Genomic DNA, 16,527 nt, shown 5'->3' with positions numbered 1-16,527 from the left:
CGGGTGGTCAGGCTCGCTGACTTGGTTGACACATGTCATCGGTTCCCAATTGCGCAGATCGATGCTCATGTTGTTGATCACTGGATTGTCTGGTCCAGACTCGATTATTTACAGACCGCCTCCATATAGCTGTAATATTGCTGAGTGCGGCGTAAAACTAAACTCACTCACTCACTCGGTGATCTGAGTTTTATTCCACAGTTTGGTAAAATGTTTGAAGCTCGTTTGTGATGTTCTTTACCTTAATAATGCGAGAATATTCTTAAAGCGACATAAACTCCCCATCCCTCATACACAGTCAGTATTTTCTCAAATATAGTTAAGAAAAATGGAATTCATCTTTAAACTCTGGTTTTTCAAGTATTTCAAGTAACTCAGAGTTTTTTAATCAGTGAGATGAAGCCGCAAAACATAGATTTTACTGGTGCTTCGCTGTTTAAACTTCCTAGTATGTGTGTGAGATGGTGCTTTCCAGATGTTGATAACCAAAGATGAAGGCTCACAATTACTCCACATGTCCTTGTTCTGCACTATGTGTAATTCGTTGTCACTATTCTAGTAGTTTAGCTGGTCGTATCAATTTTAAAATTTGAAACTTCTGTTAATTATTATTTTTATCTCAAGATATATACAAAAGATATTTTCAATGAAAACACGATTCTTCGTCGATTCTAAACTATATACGATAACCATTATATACGCTAATCAGATATACCAAGTAACTGGTCTTTCCAAATTCTAAAACGAGTGGAAAAATAACGATTAATTTTGCAAGAAATATTCGAGATTCTGGGGCATTGAACCCCAAACAGTTAGAGCTCCATTGACTGTTGACAATTTGTTGCTTTTAGGGCGTAGGTTAGAGTTACCTGCCCTTGACAAATCTTATCAACAAAACGTCTCCACCACGTGAACTTCGATCAGCACGGTTCACCCGACTGTCAAAATGATCACTCTCGTTATTGCTGGTGTTGTTGGTATTTACTGCATCAAATGGATCTTGACACCAGAGCCACCAGTGAAATGCGGCATTTACGTACAACCCAACAAATGGTACCCTCTCAAATATTTGGTGTTTCGGGTTCTTCTGTGGATGAGAAAGCGGCAAAATCAAAACCGTAAAAACGCAAGTGGCGAGGATGCTGGGTATGGCATGCGATCGAGAAGTTCACCTGAGGACATGGACAAAGTCCAGATACTGCCTCCTGAACATCCAAAGGTAAACGAGGCAGCGTTACTGTTGACACTCACTGAATTCCAGCAAGGAGTATTGGAGTAGATTTTAGGGTTTTTTACCATTATGCTACCAGCTCCAGTGTGACGCGTCAGTGGTCATGGTGATCAGTACTGTGGGAAACACGATTCAGTAGCAAAAAGTCCTTTATTACAAAAACTGTCATGAACTGGAATCAGTTAAAACTGAGTAAACTGAAACCAGTTAAAATTCCGTTGCTTGCTCAAAATGCACAGGGTTATAATACACCAACATCCCAGCTAACATCACGTAACTGGGCCAGTACACAGCCGTAACGGGTGTCAAACTAGCCCTTTACAGTTTGACTGGCACTGGGCCGGTTATAGCTTAAAACAAGCTGATGTCAGACAAAAATATTCTGAAGGAGAAAAACAAAACAAAACACTAGTTTATCCACATGAGTTTAAATCAAGTTGAATTCAACTTATGTTTTTGAATTAAATATGCAAACAGGTTTTGTGTGATCTAAAAACATGACATATATCATGAATGACCAAATGTTTAAATTTTCAAAATGCTCTTGTCTCAGCAAAATTTATACTGCATACTCTTATTCAAAATTTAGCTCAACACTTACCTTGAGTAGCAAAAGAAGTCTCTACTGGCTAGCGACCAGTTATCGCCGTGTAATAATTATCACCAACACCTGGCTGTAGCGCTTGCGCAGACAGCTTTACTTGTACTTCTGTAGTATTTCACACAGTGGCACATCCAAAAAATGATAGGTTACAAGAGTTAAAATTACTGGGAGTATTTTACGTTGTACACGTTACAAATATGAATCCCTCGGAAGGTGAGACCCAAACACGTCGGGTGGATGTCATGTGACCATTAGTGTGTTGACATGAAATTTCATAAACGATGAGAATTGAATGAAAATAATCCAGGCTGTGCTGTGAATATATGACTTTACAAAAGTGCAGATTTTAATTTGTCTGAACATACCCATAATGCCAACACTCAATCACCTAACTTTGAATTGACCCAAATTTCCATCTCCGTTTTATGGACTCGACAGATTACATGCAGACGAAAATGACAAAATATAACTGTCAATTTTCACCCTCATCTTTTCGTTTTCCCTCGAGAAAACAGACATTGCCTGGTACAGTTTTGCCTGTAACAGGCCACTAAAGGAAAATAAGATCTGTTATGCCAGTACCGGCAGCACAGGCCAGAACAATGCTAGCACTGGCCCAGTAATGTGATGTTAGCTGGGATGTATGACAGCAAACTCTAAATAATCCAGACTGAAAAGACGCCCCAGTTTCTGTAGGGATCTAGGCAAATGGGCCAAAGGACAAAAGGGCCGAGAAGTGACAGATCAAAAGGGCTGTTAAAAGAAGTAATTATTGTGTTTTGGGGACACATTTTAATACTACCACTTTTTGCAGTTTGCTTGTGAACAGTGAAAGACATGTTGATATACTAAAGACTGTGTTGCTGATAGTTCACAGTTCATTAGTCAGTGTCACTGCCAGTAATTGTATGACATTTACTATAAATTATTCTCTTGCACAAATAATACTATAGCTTTGCACAACTTGCAATAGTTGCTCTTCTTAAAGGAAAGACAATCCTTAATGTTTAATCTTGCCCCAAAATGGTCTTCAGAAACATGTAGTGGTAGTTGGTACCACCATTATAATTATATTTCTGACTGCATAGCAACAGATATATGAAAAGGTTAGGTAATTTCAGTATCCATTTGATACATCTTTATCTATTTTACCAACTGGGCAAATTTCAAACTAATCTTTTCAAATGAATAATGAAGCACTCTGTTCTTAACATAAGGCGAACAGTGAGTATAACCCACATTTACTATCATATGATGTATATTTCAGATGGTAACATTAATTCTAACATTACTTCACATTCCTTGTAATGTACAACTTACTGGGCAAAATGGGTATTTTTATCTTGTAAAATATCTGCAAATATCTCAAAGAGGCTTTGAGCATGTTCAATGCAACTTTTGTATGTACAGTTTGCATTTCCTTATGCCATCTTGAATTAACTTTGCATTATATTTGATTGTTGATGGCCAGCATAACTGAATGTTGATAGAATTTAGAAATGTTTATTTGCAGGCTGTGGATGCTGTCTATTTCAATGGTGGAAACAAAGAAGGGTATTTTATAGTCACAGCGACAGCAAGACGACACAAGAATCTTGTTCAAACTATTGTTTTACTTCGGGTAAGCAGTATCTATTGTTACTAAACTAGATCACAGTATGTGGGACATGGTGTACAACACTGTAGTACCTTGCACAATACATCCAGTCTATGAGTATCAGTTGAAACTTGTGAATATCATAAATGAAATTTATGGAGATAGTTGAGTATGCATATGATCTTGGGTCTAGATTTTCGAAGCTCTCTTAGCGTTAAAATAGTCATTAGTTAATGTAAATGTATGGCATTTACGACTCATAGTGCTAAGAGAGCTTTGAAGATCTAGGCCCTACTTCATGTAAAACACTTTTCAGCAGTGTAGCAGTAAATATCTAATAATGTCGATTTGGTGATTGGGTAAATGTGTATTGTTGTAGGCAATGTTCTAGCTATGTATTAATGGTTTGTTAGTAATGGACCAGATAAGCAAGTGACTGTGTGGATGAAGATTCATGTCATAGGGCAAACTGACATGGCTGGCAACCATGTTAGACTTTTTCCGTGATCCATTAGATGGAACATCAGCCTGGAGAGAGGGAGGTCAGTGGCTCAGCACCATTGTAACTAAAGACTTAAAGGGGCACTGATGCGGAGCAATTTCCGTGGACTGGTGTAAACTTTTGTTATTGTTTTTCTCCAGTGAGTACCCGGATGATATCCCAGAATTCGTGACTGGTTCGTGACCTCTGCTGCGCAGTCCGTATGTGCAACTGATAGTTTAATTATAGACAGATCAACTGAGGTGAAGTCATTTTTACTTCATTACAAATGTATTATGAAAACAAATGAAACACTTTGAAGATTAATCATCTGCCAGTGGTAGAAATGGTAAAAAACTATTAGGACGGAAAAATACCGAAGCCAATGTACGTCTCTATATTTTGACTCATAACCCTAATTTGTTTATTGTCATATTTGTATGATTTTGAAAATTAATAAAAGAACACACGGTCTGCTTATACTCATAGTAAATTTCTAACATAACAGCAACATTTATACATTGTATAGATTGCCAATGTGAGTCCTATTTCACACACATGCGCGATCAAGTGTGTATCGATTCTGCTGAATCCTACAACAAATAAATTAAAACAAAATGCAAATAATGAATGTAAAACAGACTAATTTTATAGGAACAATGTCAGGCTACTACCTTGTTCAGGAATGTATCCATCAATATCCACGTAAAAGAAATCGTATTCCATTCATCTGCAGCTGGTAAATAATCCTGCTCTGTGTCGCGTGTCTTACACAACTGTCTAATTTGCGAAAAAGTAACACATCGTTTCACGTCTTTCGTTGGTGAAAACCTGATAAACCTCTCACTGGTCACCCAAGATAGCACACCTGGCAACTAACTGTATGATGTCCGCTATTCTAAGTAATTTAGTTAACCAATAATGAGCAATCAATCAATCAACGCAAGGGTGGTTAATTCTTTGAAGGGAGGATGTTGTTTTTACAATCGCACTTTACGACAGGGTGTAGCCATCTACACACACTACCTTTTGACAAAAGTAATTAATCAATCAGTGTGTTATCGGTTAATCCTTTGATCGATGTTTGTTTTTGTAACTCAGCTGATAAACCCTCTTGCATCACTTACATGCACATATTACATAACATACAATACATTTGCCATTACAGACCTTAATCTATAATGTTGAGTATTTACTCCAGACAGGAGAAATGCCAAATGGGAACCTTTGTTGAGTAACCTGAGTGGTGTTACTACTAATTATACCTGTTATAAATTCATTAATTGACCATCCAGAGAATGATGACAAATAACACGTGTAGGTTTACACCATCAAACGCGAGTTACAGCAAGGAAGATGTAATCTCTGTGTCGCATGCAGCCTGAAAACACTTATGGGCCGAAACTGTTTTGAGGATACCAACGGAATTTCGTTACATAAGGAATACATACAGGCATTTGCTGTGTACTTTGGTAAATAGGTGAAATAAAGGGGTTTTTTACGTAAGAAAATTCTCAGATTTCTCTACCAAAGGCAAAGTCGTCGTTTACTGTTTACGAATTCAAATAAATCAACTGTGTGTTTTTATTATCATAAATAATAAACCATTGTAGCTACCATAGCTACCAAAATTTACGTATGATATTTGCTATCACAGCTGAACCAACACTCAAAACTACCTAAATATAAAGCTTTGCAATCTTCCGGAGTGAAACAAATGGCTTGCTACGTGCCTGTAGACATCATATGTTCATGTAGCATGATTAAATATCGAGGTTAAAAACACTGAAATAGGATCAAATTGAGTAACTATACCATCCAAGCATCATATTTTCATGTAACATGATTAAATATCGAGGTTAAAAACAGAGAAATAGGATCAAACTGAGTAACTATACCATCCAAGCATCCGAAAAAAACTACACTGCTGGGATATTTTGTTACGATCAGACAAGGAATACCATGGATATTTTTAAATAATGGCATATGATGGGCATCCGGCCTCCTGACTCTTTTGGGTGAAGAAATTCTGCTAATATGGACAGGAGCCCAGTTCCTTTGTCCGTCACGGTCGAAGGAGCGGGCGCAGGCCAATCTGCAGTTTGGTTCCGTAATTAGACCGTTGGCGAGAAACATTATTCGCTCCGCATCAGTGCCCCTTTAAAAGAAAAATGGTACTTATTGTTGCTAGGTGCTTAAGATTGAGTAGATAAAAGTCATGCCAGTTTGGGGTCAATATACTGTCATTTAGAAGGATTAAATTGCAGCATATTTTCTCAGTGGACTTGTTCTTTAATTGAGCAGCAGTATGGACCAGTGTGAGCAGATTCACCTACATGCACCAGCACACAATCACACATGCTGTGTAATGTTCATGACTGCAGGGGACCGTTGGAAGAATGTGGCCTATTCCTAACATCAGCCTGTTGTAAAGTGTTGGTTGCTGCAGGTGCCGGGGGTGGGATTGTTGATGTTGCCCTCAATGCCAGACACCAGCCTGACTGGCCCAGGGGACAGCTATTCAGCTGGAGGTCTCACCATGGAGGTTTTGGAACCCATGAAAACATGGAGAGTTGCCTTCCAGGGAAAACTCAGGTGAGGGGAAAAGGGTACTTCTACTGGCTACCATGGAGAGATACAATCATATAGAAATTATTTTCAGTTCAATTTTGCCATATGAATTTATGAATCAGACCTTGCTTCATGGTTCACATCACAAAATAGGGTGGTGGTGTAGCCTAGTAGTTAAAACGTTCACCTGTCATTCTAAAATATGGGTTTAATTCCCCACGTTGGCACTATGTGTGAAGCCCATTTCTAGTGTCCACCACATTGATATTGCTGAAAGATTGCTGAAAGCTGGTGTAAAACTAAACTCACTCACATCACAAAATTCATGTATTGGTCTATCAGAAAATTACCATGATTAACATGGTTCCCAAGCCTGTGTCAAGATGTTAGTAGACTACTAGACTGATAGACTGATCATGAATTTTAGCGTGAGCCATCTGTATCATGTATATGCTATCATAAGCATGGTTTGGATAAAAGAAGACTGCCCTATCTGTCTCTGATGCTCTTGCTTTAACCTTTCATCTTTACAAGTCCTCAGGATATCTATGATAAATGTTGCAGTGAAATGTTATTAATTTGAATTGTAGACTTTCTGAGACAGGGGAAGAAAAGACTGTTAGCTTTGACCTGAAATGGACAGCCATTACAAACTTCTTTGATTTTGACACTGACCTTGACCCTTCAACAACAGCAGATGCCATTGCCCGGGAGAAGTGGTCAAGGGGATACTTTGAAAATCTGAAAACGTAAGTTTTCACATGGCAAATGTGCAATACATCTGTATCATTTGTTTGTAGTCAGCAGGATAACAGCTATTAGATCCGGATATTTGAGGAATAATTGGTTAGGATGTTTGACATGGTTTGTCAGCTTTGGTGAATAACCTTGACGATTTACAGGCCTCCAACTGTTTGCCAATTTCTGGGTGTTGTTTGGTAATAGAAGCACAGGAATTCATTTGGAACCGACTGTGTTAGCCTGCTGAGTTTCAAATGAAATATTCCCATGCTTTAAATACTCAATAACATTCAGACATTGGCCAGCACATGATGTTTATCAGCATTGTAAACACAAAAGTAAACCAGAAGGCCCATTTGGATTTTACTGTCTGCACTGAATTACATTATTTATGGGTACAGCAGTGAAGTGTCATCAGCTGGCTGTTTCAACTGGTTCCCATGGTAGCAACTGGAACTGCTCATTTTTGGCGTCTTTCCGACTTAACTTCACAATATGATTTGAATGATGTCACCACTGCCCATGACTCAACAATACAATTGTGTGCAGTTTTTCTACATGTCAGTATGCAGGGAACAGTCTTGCAATAATCATTTCATCACGGTTTTCAACCAATCAGATTGCAGAACACAGTGACTATTGGTTTACAGTATTGTGTACATTATACATGTGAATGTGGAACCTTCTTGTGCCATGTAAGGGAATTTGGTAGTGTTGCTCCCAGAGGAGCTGATGCTTACAAATGATTTATGGTGAACTGAAATATACTGACTTTGCTTTGAGATGCAATCAATGATGATGATGATGATGATGATGATGATGATTTGTTCCAATAAGAATTTACATTGTTACAGAGTGCATCAGACCCATTATGAGCAGTTTGGGGAGCTTGTGGGTGATGTGTGTATCGAGGGATTGGAGCCGAGGACATTCCGGGTCAAGGGAGTCAGGGATCACTCATATGGTGAGATTCAGATTGGAAATGTCTTCTAAGGATATCTGGGTTTGTTTTCAGCAGCTTGACACAGTATTTCAGGTACATCGTGTCATGTCAACCTGCTTTGATACATCTTCAGGACCAATCTGAGATTGGAACCAATGATGATAGATTAGTGAACTGCTAATTATGGCACATTACATGCCTGGGCCCACCATGAGGCCCTGGGTATAGTTATTGGTAGTGTATATACATGATGTATGTAATGCACATTTGAGGTAGGCTTGTCAATTTTATTGTAGAGTTGAAGTTGTACATATGATGAACCGCCCAGGCGGTTAGGAAATATTGATCACATAGTGTTTCCAAGGAGATACTTCATAAAAGATTCTTCGGTGTAAGAGGATAGATTAGAACTATATCACTTGTCATGCCTATGGTTAAGTCATCCTGTTATTGTGAACTTTGTACCTCCATTGTTTATGATTACTTACAGGCAATATCCGAGATTGGAAGTACTTCCATCGGTATGGCCTGCAGTATGGCTACTTCGGTGATGGCACCTGTCTCTGTGTTGGTGCCATCTGTATGCCTATGTGTATGTCCAGGTATGTCGTTTCACAGCACCTGTGTGGGAGTGACGAGTAAGTGAACTGGCCTTTGTGTGTGAATGTAGACAAGAACTGGCATTAGTTTGTAATCAAATTTCACACGTGCAACTCACACACCTGGTTGGCCCATGAGCAAGTGTAAAAATAGTGTTAAGTGATAACAAAATAATGATCATTTGGCATAAAAATTTAGCAGTCATTATGACTCCCTAGTGTCACGAGTGGAAGTCATGGACATGTTTGCGGGGTGTCAACTTTAATTGGTGTTTGTCCATGACTTAAAAGGTTAGGAGTCATCATCTCATGGACATGTTTTTGGAGTCAAATATGCAGGTTTTTATGCAGGCATGGGATTAAGTGCAATCTTTCATTTGAGTGTTCAAAATTATGAGACACATCAGACTTGACATGTCATTTCAAGTGACTATAAAAAGTTTGGTTTTGTTCCAAATGTTAGATTTGTGTTAGTGAACAATTCATTGGTCTTAAATGAAATCAAATGGACTGTAACAACCCAGAGACATATGGCTGCCTTGTGACATAAAGTTTGAGATGACATATTTGTTTACAGACTCACTGTTGGCTACATGTTTCTGAAGGATGGCACTTTAGTACCTGTGTCTCACACAGACTTTGAATTCTTCAACCATGGAGAAGATCAGAATCCCCCTAAACAGATGACTCTGGGCTTTACTGCAGGTATCTCCATCAAGATGTGTCGTTTTGTGTGTGTCACTGATTGAAGTCACTGGAGAACAATGGTGCAGTACTGCACTTTTACTGCATTTTATATTGTAAACTTCAATGTGCATCGGTTGTTGTCAGTGATTAACTGATGTGGACAGCTCTCTAGTGAATTTACTGGGTCAGTGGGGTAGCCTGGTGGTTAAGACATTTGTTTGTCATACCAAAGTTCAATTCCCCACATGGGTACAGTGTGTAAAGCCCATCTCTGGGGTCCCCTGCTGTGATTTTGTAGAATGCGGCATAAAACTAAATTCACTTGCTTGCTCTAGAGAATTTACTTTAAATGCAGTAGGTGGGACATTTTAGAGTTTTCTCATCCAGACATAAATTTAATCATTTCTATAGCATGAATTTTATGTGAAAGAATTTTAAGAAAGTGAAGTCGATTGGTGGAAATGTTTTGAAAGGTTTGAAGTGAGTTCATTCACTACTAGTGAAACAAGTTTGACCATCTGTTCATGGTTTTAGTTAACACGTCCCTTTGCAAGTTATCTAATCATCATGGGTATGTATTATCATAAATCCAGCTTCATAAGTAATTGTAAACCAAAAGTCACTGTGTTCTGTAATCTGATTGGTTGAAAAACATGATCAAATGGTATTAGATTAGCGGAAACTGGAAGACTATTCACTGCGTATTTACACATAAACAATTGTTTTGTTGTGTCATCAACAGTGGTGACGTCATTCAAATCATATTGTGACGTAAAGTTAGAATGACGTCACAAATGAGCAACTCCAGACGTTACCATGGGAACCAGCTGAAACGGCCAGCTGATGACACTTTACTGCTGTACTCATACTCGATGTAAATGAGTGCAGACAGTGAAACCCCTTTGGTTTACTTTTTTGTTTACAATGTCGATAAACATCATGTGTTGGCCAATTTCGGGGAGTTATTGAGTATTTGAAGCACGGGAATATTTCATGTGAAACCTCCGGCTGACGCCGTCAGTTCCAAATGCATTCCCGTGCTTCAAATACTCAATAACACCCGGAAATTGGCCAACACATGATGTTTATCTCCTAAATGATAAGGCTGTTATGAACTTGTGGAAGCTGAACAATGTTTACTTACTATTGCAGGTGGCAAGAAGTATGAGCTGTTCATCGACGTGGTTCAGTGTCCAGTGTTCTACATGGGGGAGGAGTGGGATGCTAAAATCTTTGAGCGTCTGTGTAACTTCCGACTGAATGGTGTGGAAGGATGGGGCATCAGCGAATGGGACTACAGGTACGGTTGTTGTGACTAGTTGTACATCTCTAGCAGTTTCTGCAAATTGACAAGGCTGTCTCCTCATTGCTCCTCATGTTGACACCACCATTACAGACATCTGTAGTGTCTTGGCTGGTTGTGTGGTGGATGTACCTACAGATTAGTCTGTCAGACCTCAAGTCACACCTTATTGTACCCCAGCCTGCTTCAATCATGGCTCACATCACATGTAGGACAAGACCTGAAGAAATCGAGGACTTTTATGGACTTGCTTGTTGCATATGTAGTCCAGTGTAGTTATTTATGAATTTGTTTGAACTGGACAACAGTAGAGCAAAATATACTTGACTGTATTACAGAGTTCTGTACTTTACTGTTTAGTGTACATATCCTTAACAGTATTATGCACTTTACTGCTTGTGTTTTATTTATAATTTTGGCATGATGTAATTTGCTGTATGGTATAGTTTACCATGTTTAATGTAAATTCTCACTAGTCTTCTTTTCTGTTTATGTTCAGAAACTATGCTGGGAAAGAAGGGGAAATGAAGAAACTAAAGGCATCATCATGACTGATACCAGCTGAACAGTTGTGCTGTTAACTGTTTAATGTTTGAACCGAGTGACTGCTGAAGTGACTTCCCATATCCTGGACCAACATGCCATGGTGCTGACTGCATCTGGTAACATGCTAAATGAGTTGGCAACACAGGGTAGCAAGATTTTTGTCTCTTGTTTATTTGCTTGCGATGTATGTGACTTGCAGGTGGATCTCATCTGCCATGACTGTGGCTTTTCAGCATAATTGTTCTATTTTTTTGCTGTATTATGATACAGATCATCAGTTTGAATGGACTGATCCATCCGTCTGTGTACACACACTACTGTTTGAATGGACTAATCCATGTGTCTACCTACACACACTACTGTTTTAATTGAGCTCATTTGTGTTCATGGGGGTTAGGCTTTCAGTGAGTATTTATGTGTGATTGTGTGATCAACATTGTATGGCAGTACCTTGTGTAAACATTCCTCTTGAATACTCATGGCTTTAGAGAACAATTCCTTTCTTGCATTAAGAATTTACCATTCTGACTATATCCAGTGGCGCCTTTTGGCGTCTACAGTAGCTATCCCTTTGATATTTGACCTGTTCAAGACAAACTAGTTGCACAAGTGACTATTTCTCACCACTATATGTGTTTGTGATAAGATGGCTGTAGGGGACATGATCCATGCACAGAAAACTGGAGACTCAATGTTGGCTGCATCTTTACAAGCTGAAGATGGAAGTCATTAGAGTTCTGAATCCTAGCTGGTTTCAGCTTTCAGCATCTCTTCTTTCTTTGATTGAAAATGTATTTGTTCATACATACATGTCTGTAGTTTTGCTGGTTTTATTTGGTGACATGGATTGGATTTAGAGAGGCTGGAGCAAACTAAGTACATCTGATTTGTCAGGTCTGTAATTAATCTTCAGTGTGCATGGTTACATTCTTCAAGGCATGCCCTGCATTTTCGTAGTAAGATTCCTCAAATAGCATCCAAAGATATTGACCAACGTTTCTTTGTTTGTTTGTGGATCTCTGTTCCATGCCACTCAGAGAGATCAATGCTGGAACACTGATCACTTTTACTGGAACACTGATCACTTTTACTGGAACACTGATCACTTTCACTGGAACACTGATCACTAGAACACTGATCACTTTAACTGGAACACTGTCTCTGCTTAGAGTGCATACATATGGTTTCTCCCTCTGTGTGTAGATCTGGTTTTTTTGTGTGCTGTCTTGTCGCCTTGTAAGTGCATTGTGTACTAGAAGTAAACGTCTTGTTTTGATGATATACACCTGTAAAGTCCGCTTGATGTCTGTTAACTCTGCTGTGAAGGCACAGAAACCATTGATAACGAGTCCGTCTAGTTGACGCATTCTTTTACTCATCTAATGGCGGGAATACAGCACAGTAAGGACCCCTGGCGAGCAGATAACTCTCAGCTTATAACACCATTGCTTGCCACTAAATAAACTAGGACACTACAGCACCTCTGTCTGATTCCACAATGTCAGATCTGTCTTGTGTGTATGTGTCTCATGACACTAGTTTTGTTGAATCGTTTGTCCGTCTGTAGTCCGGCTTTGTCTGTTGCTCATCTACTTTGTGTCAGTGAGAAGCCACCTAGGGCACACAGACTGGTCATATCTTCAGCTAATGTTCTGGTTTCTTCCTTACTACTCACAGACTTGAGCAAATTAGTGACACAGATGTTTCTTTCTATTGGTCTCATGACATCAGAGAAACTGTCTTCACTGTCAAGAGTTGTTTGCTTTAGTGCAAACTTGGCACAACTTGGGCTGGATGTGGCTCTGAAGAGGTTCTCAGTCATCTGATATTCTTCAAGATCCTACCATGTTTGACATCTCCATTTGGCCACCAAATGAAACGGAACATGTCATAGATACTTGGGGTCACCTTTACACATAGGAACATAGCCTTTATGTCATGCCATCACTGCAATTAGTGCGTCTTTGAATCTAAGCAGTACTCCTGTTAGAAAGTTTGTCAAGTCTGGCACCTGAAGAAGTTGTTGGTAAAGTGACATTCCCTTGAAACTGGGTGAGCAGTCAAATACAACTCGTATTTCACCAGGTTTACGCCTATGGTGAACACCATGGTAATACCAAAGATTGTTGTCATGTGAGATTCTCTGCAGGCATTTTCAGTGCATATCTCTTTTCAAGGAGATCTGCAGTGAAGGTCTTGAATGTTCATGGCGGGTAGAATTCTTCTTGAACTTTGTCAGATGTTCTGAATGCTGTCCTGCTTCACAAACTGTTTATCTTCTATTAACGTCTCAGGTTTGTTGCCACTACTTTTCTGACAGATGTCATAATTAAACTGATCTGTAAGTTGTTGCTGCAAGTCTGCAGTCATGTGTGGTGGAAAGCTGAGATTCTTTCAGAACACTGTCTGTACAATCACAATTGTTCATGGCCCATTTACTGCCCACCTTAGTTCTCTTAATTACCTGTCATGGTTCCAAGGGTATGGGAACAATATTCCCACTAAGTAACCGTACATTGGAAACAAATCAAAAGTGCTGCATGCTGAAAAGTCAAAAGGGCTGCAAGAAAATCAGGTTTTTATCAGTAAGTTGAGAGGGCCTCTGACCTCTAGTCAAAGGGACTCTATAAAAAATGTAACAACAGTTTTATAATTTTCTTGCTACGTCTGCATGGTCAATGTCGTCCACTCACCAATATGGAGCTACTAGCCAGTCTTCTCGTAACCATGATGAGGGAGGCTGATAATCATTTCCACTATCACTAGTGTCTGGCGTGAACAAATAAAAGCCTAGCCATTGTTTCTTTATTGGCATCAGAGAAACGGTCACTGCTTGAAGACTGGCAATCAATGGAAAGGGAAAGATTGTTGCAGTCAGAATTACATATGGACATGTCAGAGTCTGCTTTGTATTGAAATGCTAACACACTGAATTAACCATTCATACACCACTTGACATAAATGGTTTAACACCCAAGTAATTGGGGAACGAAAGAACGAAAGCTTGTTCCTCCAGTGCGGCAATTGAAGATTCCTTGCTACAAAGTAAGAATGTTACATAAATGTTAGAAAATATTGATTCATTAGGATTTACAATAAACACAAATAGCTCTTTTCATGTACTATTAAACTGACAATTGGCTTATAAAATGCATTATGATGAAAGACAGTGATTCATACCAGACACATATGATGATTTACTTGAAGGGTCATTCTGTGATCTTCGGTTTTGAAGTGTTGATGTTGCTGGATTCTGATATTAGAAAGCTCCAATGAATTTGACCAGTGTCTTTTGCAAGCCTGATATATGCCACAACAGCATAGCCGACTTGACTTGCTGTGGCAAAAATATGAACTTCATAGTCGGTCACTTCACCAAAGTGTTTGCCATCTACTGTCCTCCAACAAGATTTGGGCCTCGAGTACATGATGAGGTAAAAGTCCTTTAGGGGATCAAATACAGAAGAAACAACAGAGAGAATTTTTCTGCTTTTCTACACTCCTTCTCTCAAGCAACCCCAGAATCCCAAAATGTCTGCTTCAACCTTCCAGTGTCTTCCAAGGGCTCTCTCACTGTGCATGTTGCTTTCTTCCACGTCGGTATTGTGTTGGACCTTTGACTTTTCTCCAGGTGAAACACTGGTCTAGATCTGCTGGACTGTCTCGCATGACACAAGTTGCTTAAAACTTGAATAAGCTCTACAGCTCATTCTTCAGAGTTCACACTTTTCAGTCATTTTGTAAACAGCTGGGTCTTTTGACTTGTCAGAATCTGCACACCAATACACTGTAAATTTGAGTGTTCAGGAATTGAAAACTAAATAAACACCAAAATTGTAACACTAATTTAACATGTTAAAGTGTTCAATTTTCTAACATCACATGTTCAATTTTGACTATTTGGTGTTCAATATTGAATGGCTCTTGACACTCACCTGAACACTTCTTGAACACTAGTGTTAAAATTCTGAACATGTTAAAGTGTTCAATTTCTTAACACATTTACATGTTCAAAGTCATGTAACGCTTCTTGAACATTTGAACATGTTCAAAACCTATACAAACCTGTAGAGGTTATGAATTCTTTGAAGAATGTCGTCCTTGAGGTACATATATAGCATTAAAATGTCCATTTTATAATGCCTACGACAGTTGTAACAATATTTCAGTAAATATTTTACAAAACAAAAAACTTGTTTTTGTCTTGTGAGACCACACCTACAAGGCCCCTCACCAGGCCCCCTACAGCCAAGAGCAGGTAACTGTCGCCATCTACCTCATACCTCACTTTTCATGCTGAATGAGTCAGACACAATGTGGGTGGGTGGCCGTACCCAAAGAGGACATACTTCAAAGAATTTATAACCTCTACAAGTTTGTATAATTCATTTTCAGGAGAAAATGGGGTACATATATATCATAACACAAACTCCCATCCAACGTGAGTTTGGAGAGGCATTCTGTCTGCTAACATGTATCCTTCACACACTCTCATACACTACAGAAGCTGCGAGAGATAGAGAAATACACTTACCCGATCACCAAAGCTGCTGATGTCAATTAGGTGGGGGCATGGCAAACCAGGGTAGAGAGAATCAATAAAAAAGGGCCTTTGTCAGCAATATAAGTGACATCCCCAAACCCTCCAATTGGGTGGAAAGTATACACGCCCTACTATGTCCATTGAGAAATCCCCCCAAACCAGCGAATTGCAGTGCTGGGAATAACAACAGCGGATAATGGCATACATCGACGCTATAATCAAGTAAAATACCACCACCAAGCAAATACCCATCACCTACATAAGAAAGGGCTATAAGCCATATCCCATCACCAGTAAATGAAAAACACAACTGTGATGTCAAAAGCTCATTCGGCTAGAGAATCACAACTTTCCAGTGGTGAGAACTGTCAGGCCAAACTGAGCACACTCCCAGGACTGTTTGTCCATTTGGTAGTGGCGGATAAACGTACTTGGCCGGCTGCAAATAGCCACCTCTCTGTGATGTCACACACTCCACTCTCTGAAGGTTTGCCATTTTGATTCAAATAGTATGAGACACATGCTTTTATACTTCAAGGCAATTGTTTTCAGTATATCCAATCCCTGTTCATAATTTTAATCTTATTTATCTTATCAGTAAACTTATTAATGATTTCTTTTGAAGTTTTTACTCGAGACACATCGAATCTCACTTTAAAACATGAAGCAGGATTATAAGGA

The 16,527-nt window shown here is 39.1% G+C and overlaps 1 protein-coding gene across 1 annotated transcript; it reads left to right on the top strand.

Moving 5' to 3' along the window:
• Nucleotides 1–913: 913 nt before the first annotated feature.
• Nucleotides 914–14,453, top strand: LOC137286998 (uncharacterized). The gene is made up of 9 exons (XM_067819074.1): nucleotides 914–1,219; nucleotides 3,349–3,456; nucleotides 6,363–6,508; nucleotides 7,075–7,233; nucleotides 8,080–8,189; nucleotides 8,659–8,770; nucleotides 9,345–9,472; nucleotides 10,607–10,754; nucleotides 11,257–14,453. Exons 1-9 carry the CDS (start codon nucleotides 947–949, stop codon nucleotides 11,306–11,308), a joined length of 1,236 nt encoding a protein of 411 aa, XP_067675175.1. The 5' UTR covers nucleotides 914–946; the 3' UTR covers nucleotides 11,309–14,453.
• Nucleotides 14,454–16,527: the final 2,074 nt, after the last annotated feature.

This window comes from Haliotis asinina, chromosome 6 (genome assembly GCF_037392515.1).
Source record: "Haliotis asinina isolate JCU_RB_2024 chromosome 6, JCU_Hal_asi_v2, whole genome shotgun sequence".
Classification (NCBI taxonomy): domain Eukaryota; kingdom Metazoa; phylum Mollusca; class Gastropoda; order Lepetellida; family Haliotidae; genus Haliotis; species Haliotis asinina.
Note: the sequence above shows the minus strand (reverse complement) of the source record. Positions and strands in the feature narration are given on the sequence as shown.

Bases quoted from the DNA above. Each gene is read 5' to 3' on its own strand.
- LOC137286998 (XM_067819074.1), top strand. From the start codon at position 947: ATGATCACTCTCGTTATTGCTGGTGTTGTTGGTATTTACTGCATCAAA. The intron at 3,457-6,362 runs GTAAGCAGTATC...TGGTTGCTGCAG, and splicing joins AAACTATTGTTTTACTTCGG to GTGCCGGGGGTGGGATTGTT. The intron at 10,755-11,256 runs GTACGGTTGTTG...GTTTATGTTCAG, and splicing joins ATCAGCGAATGGGACTACAG to AAACTATGCTGGGAAAGAAG.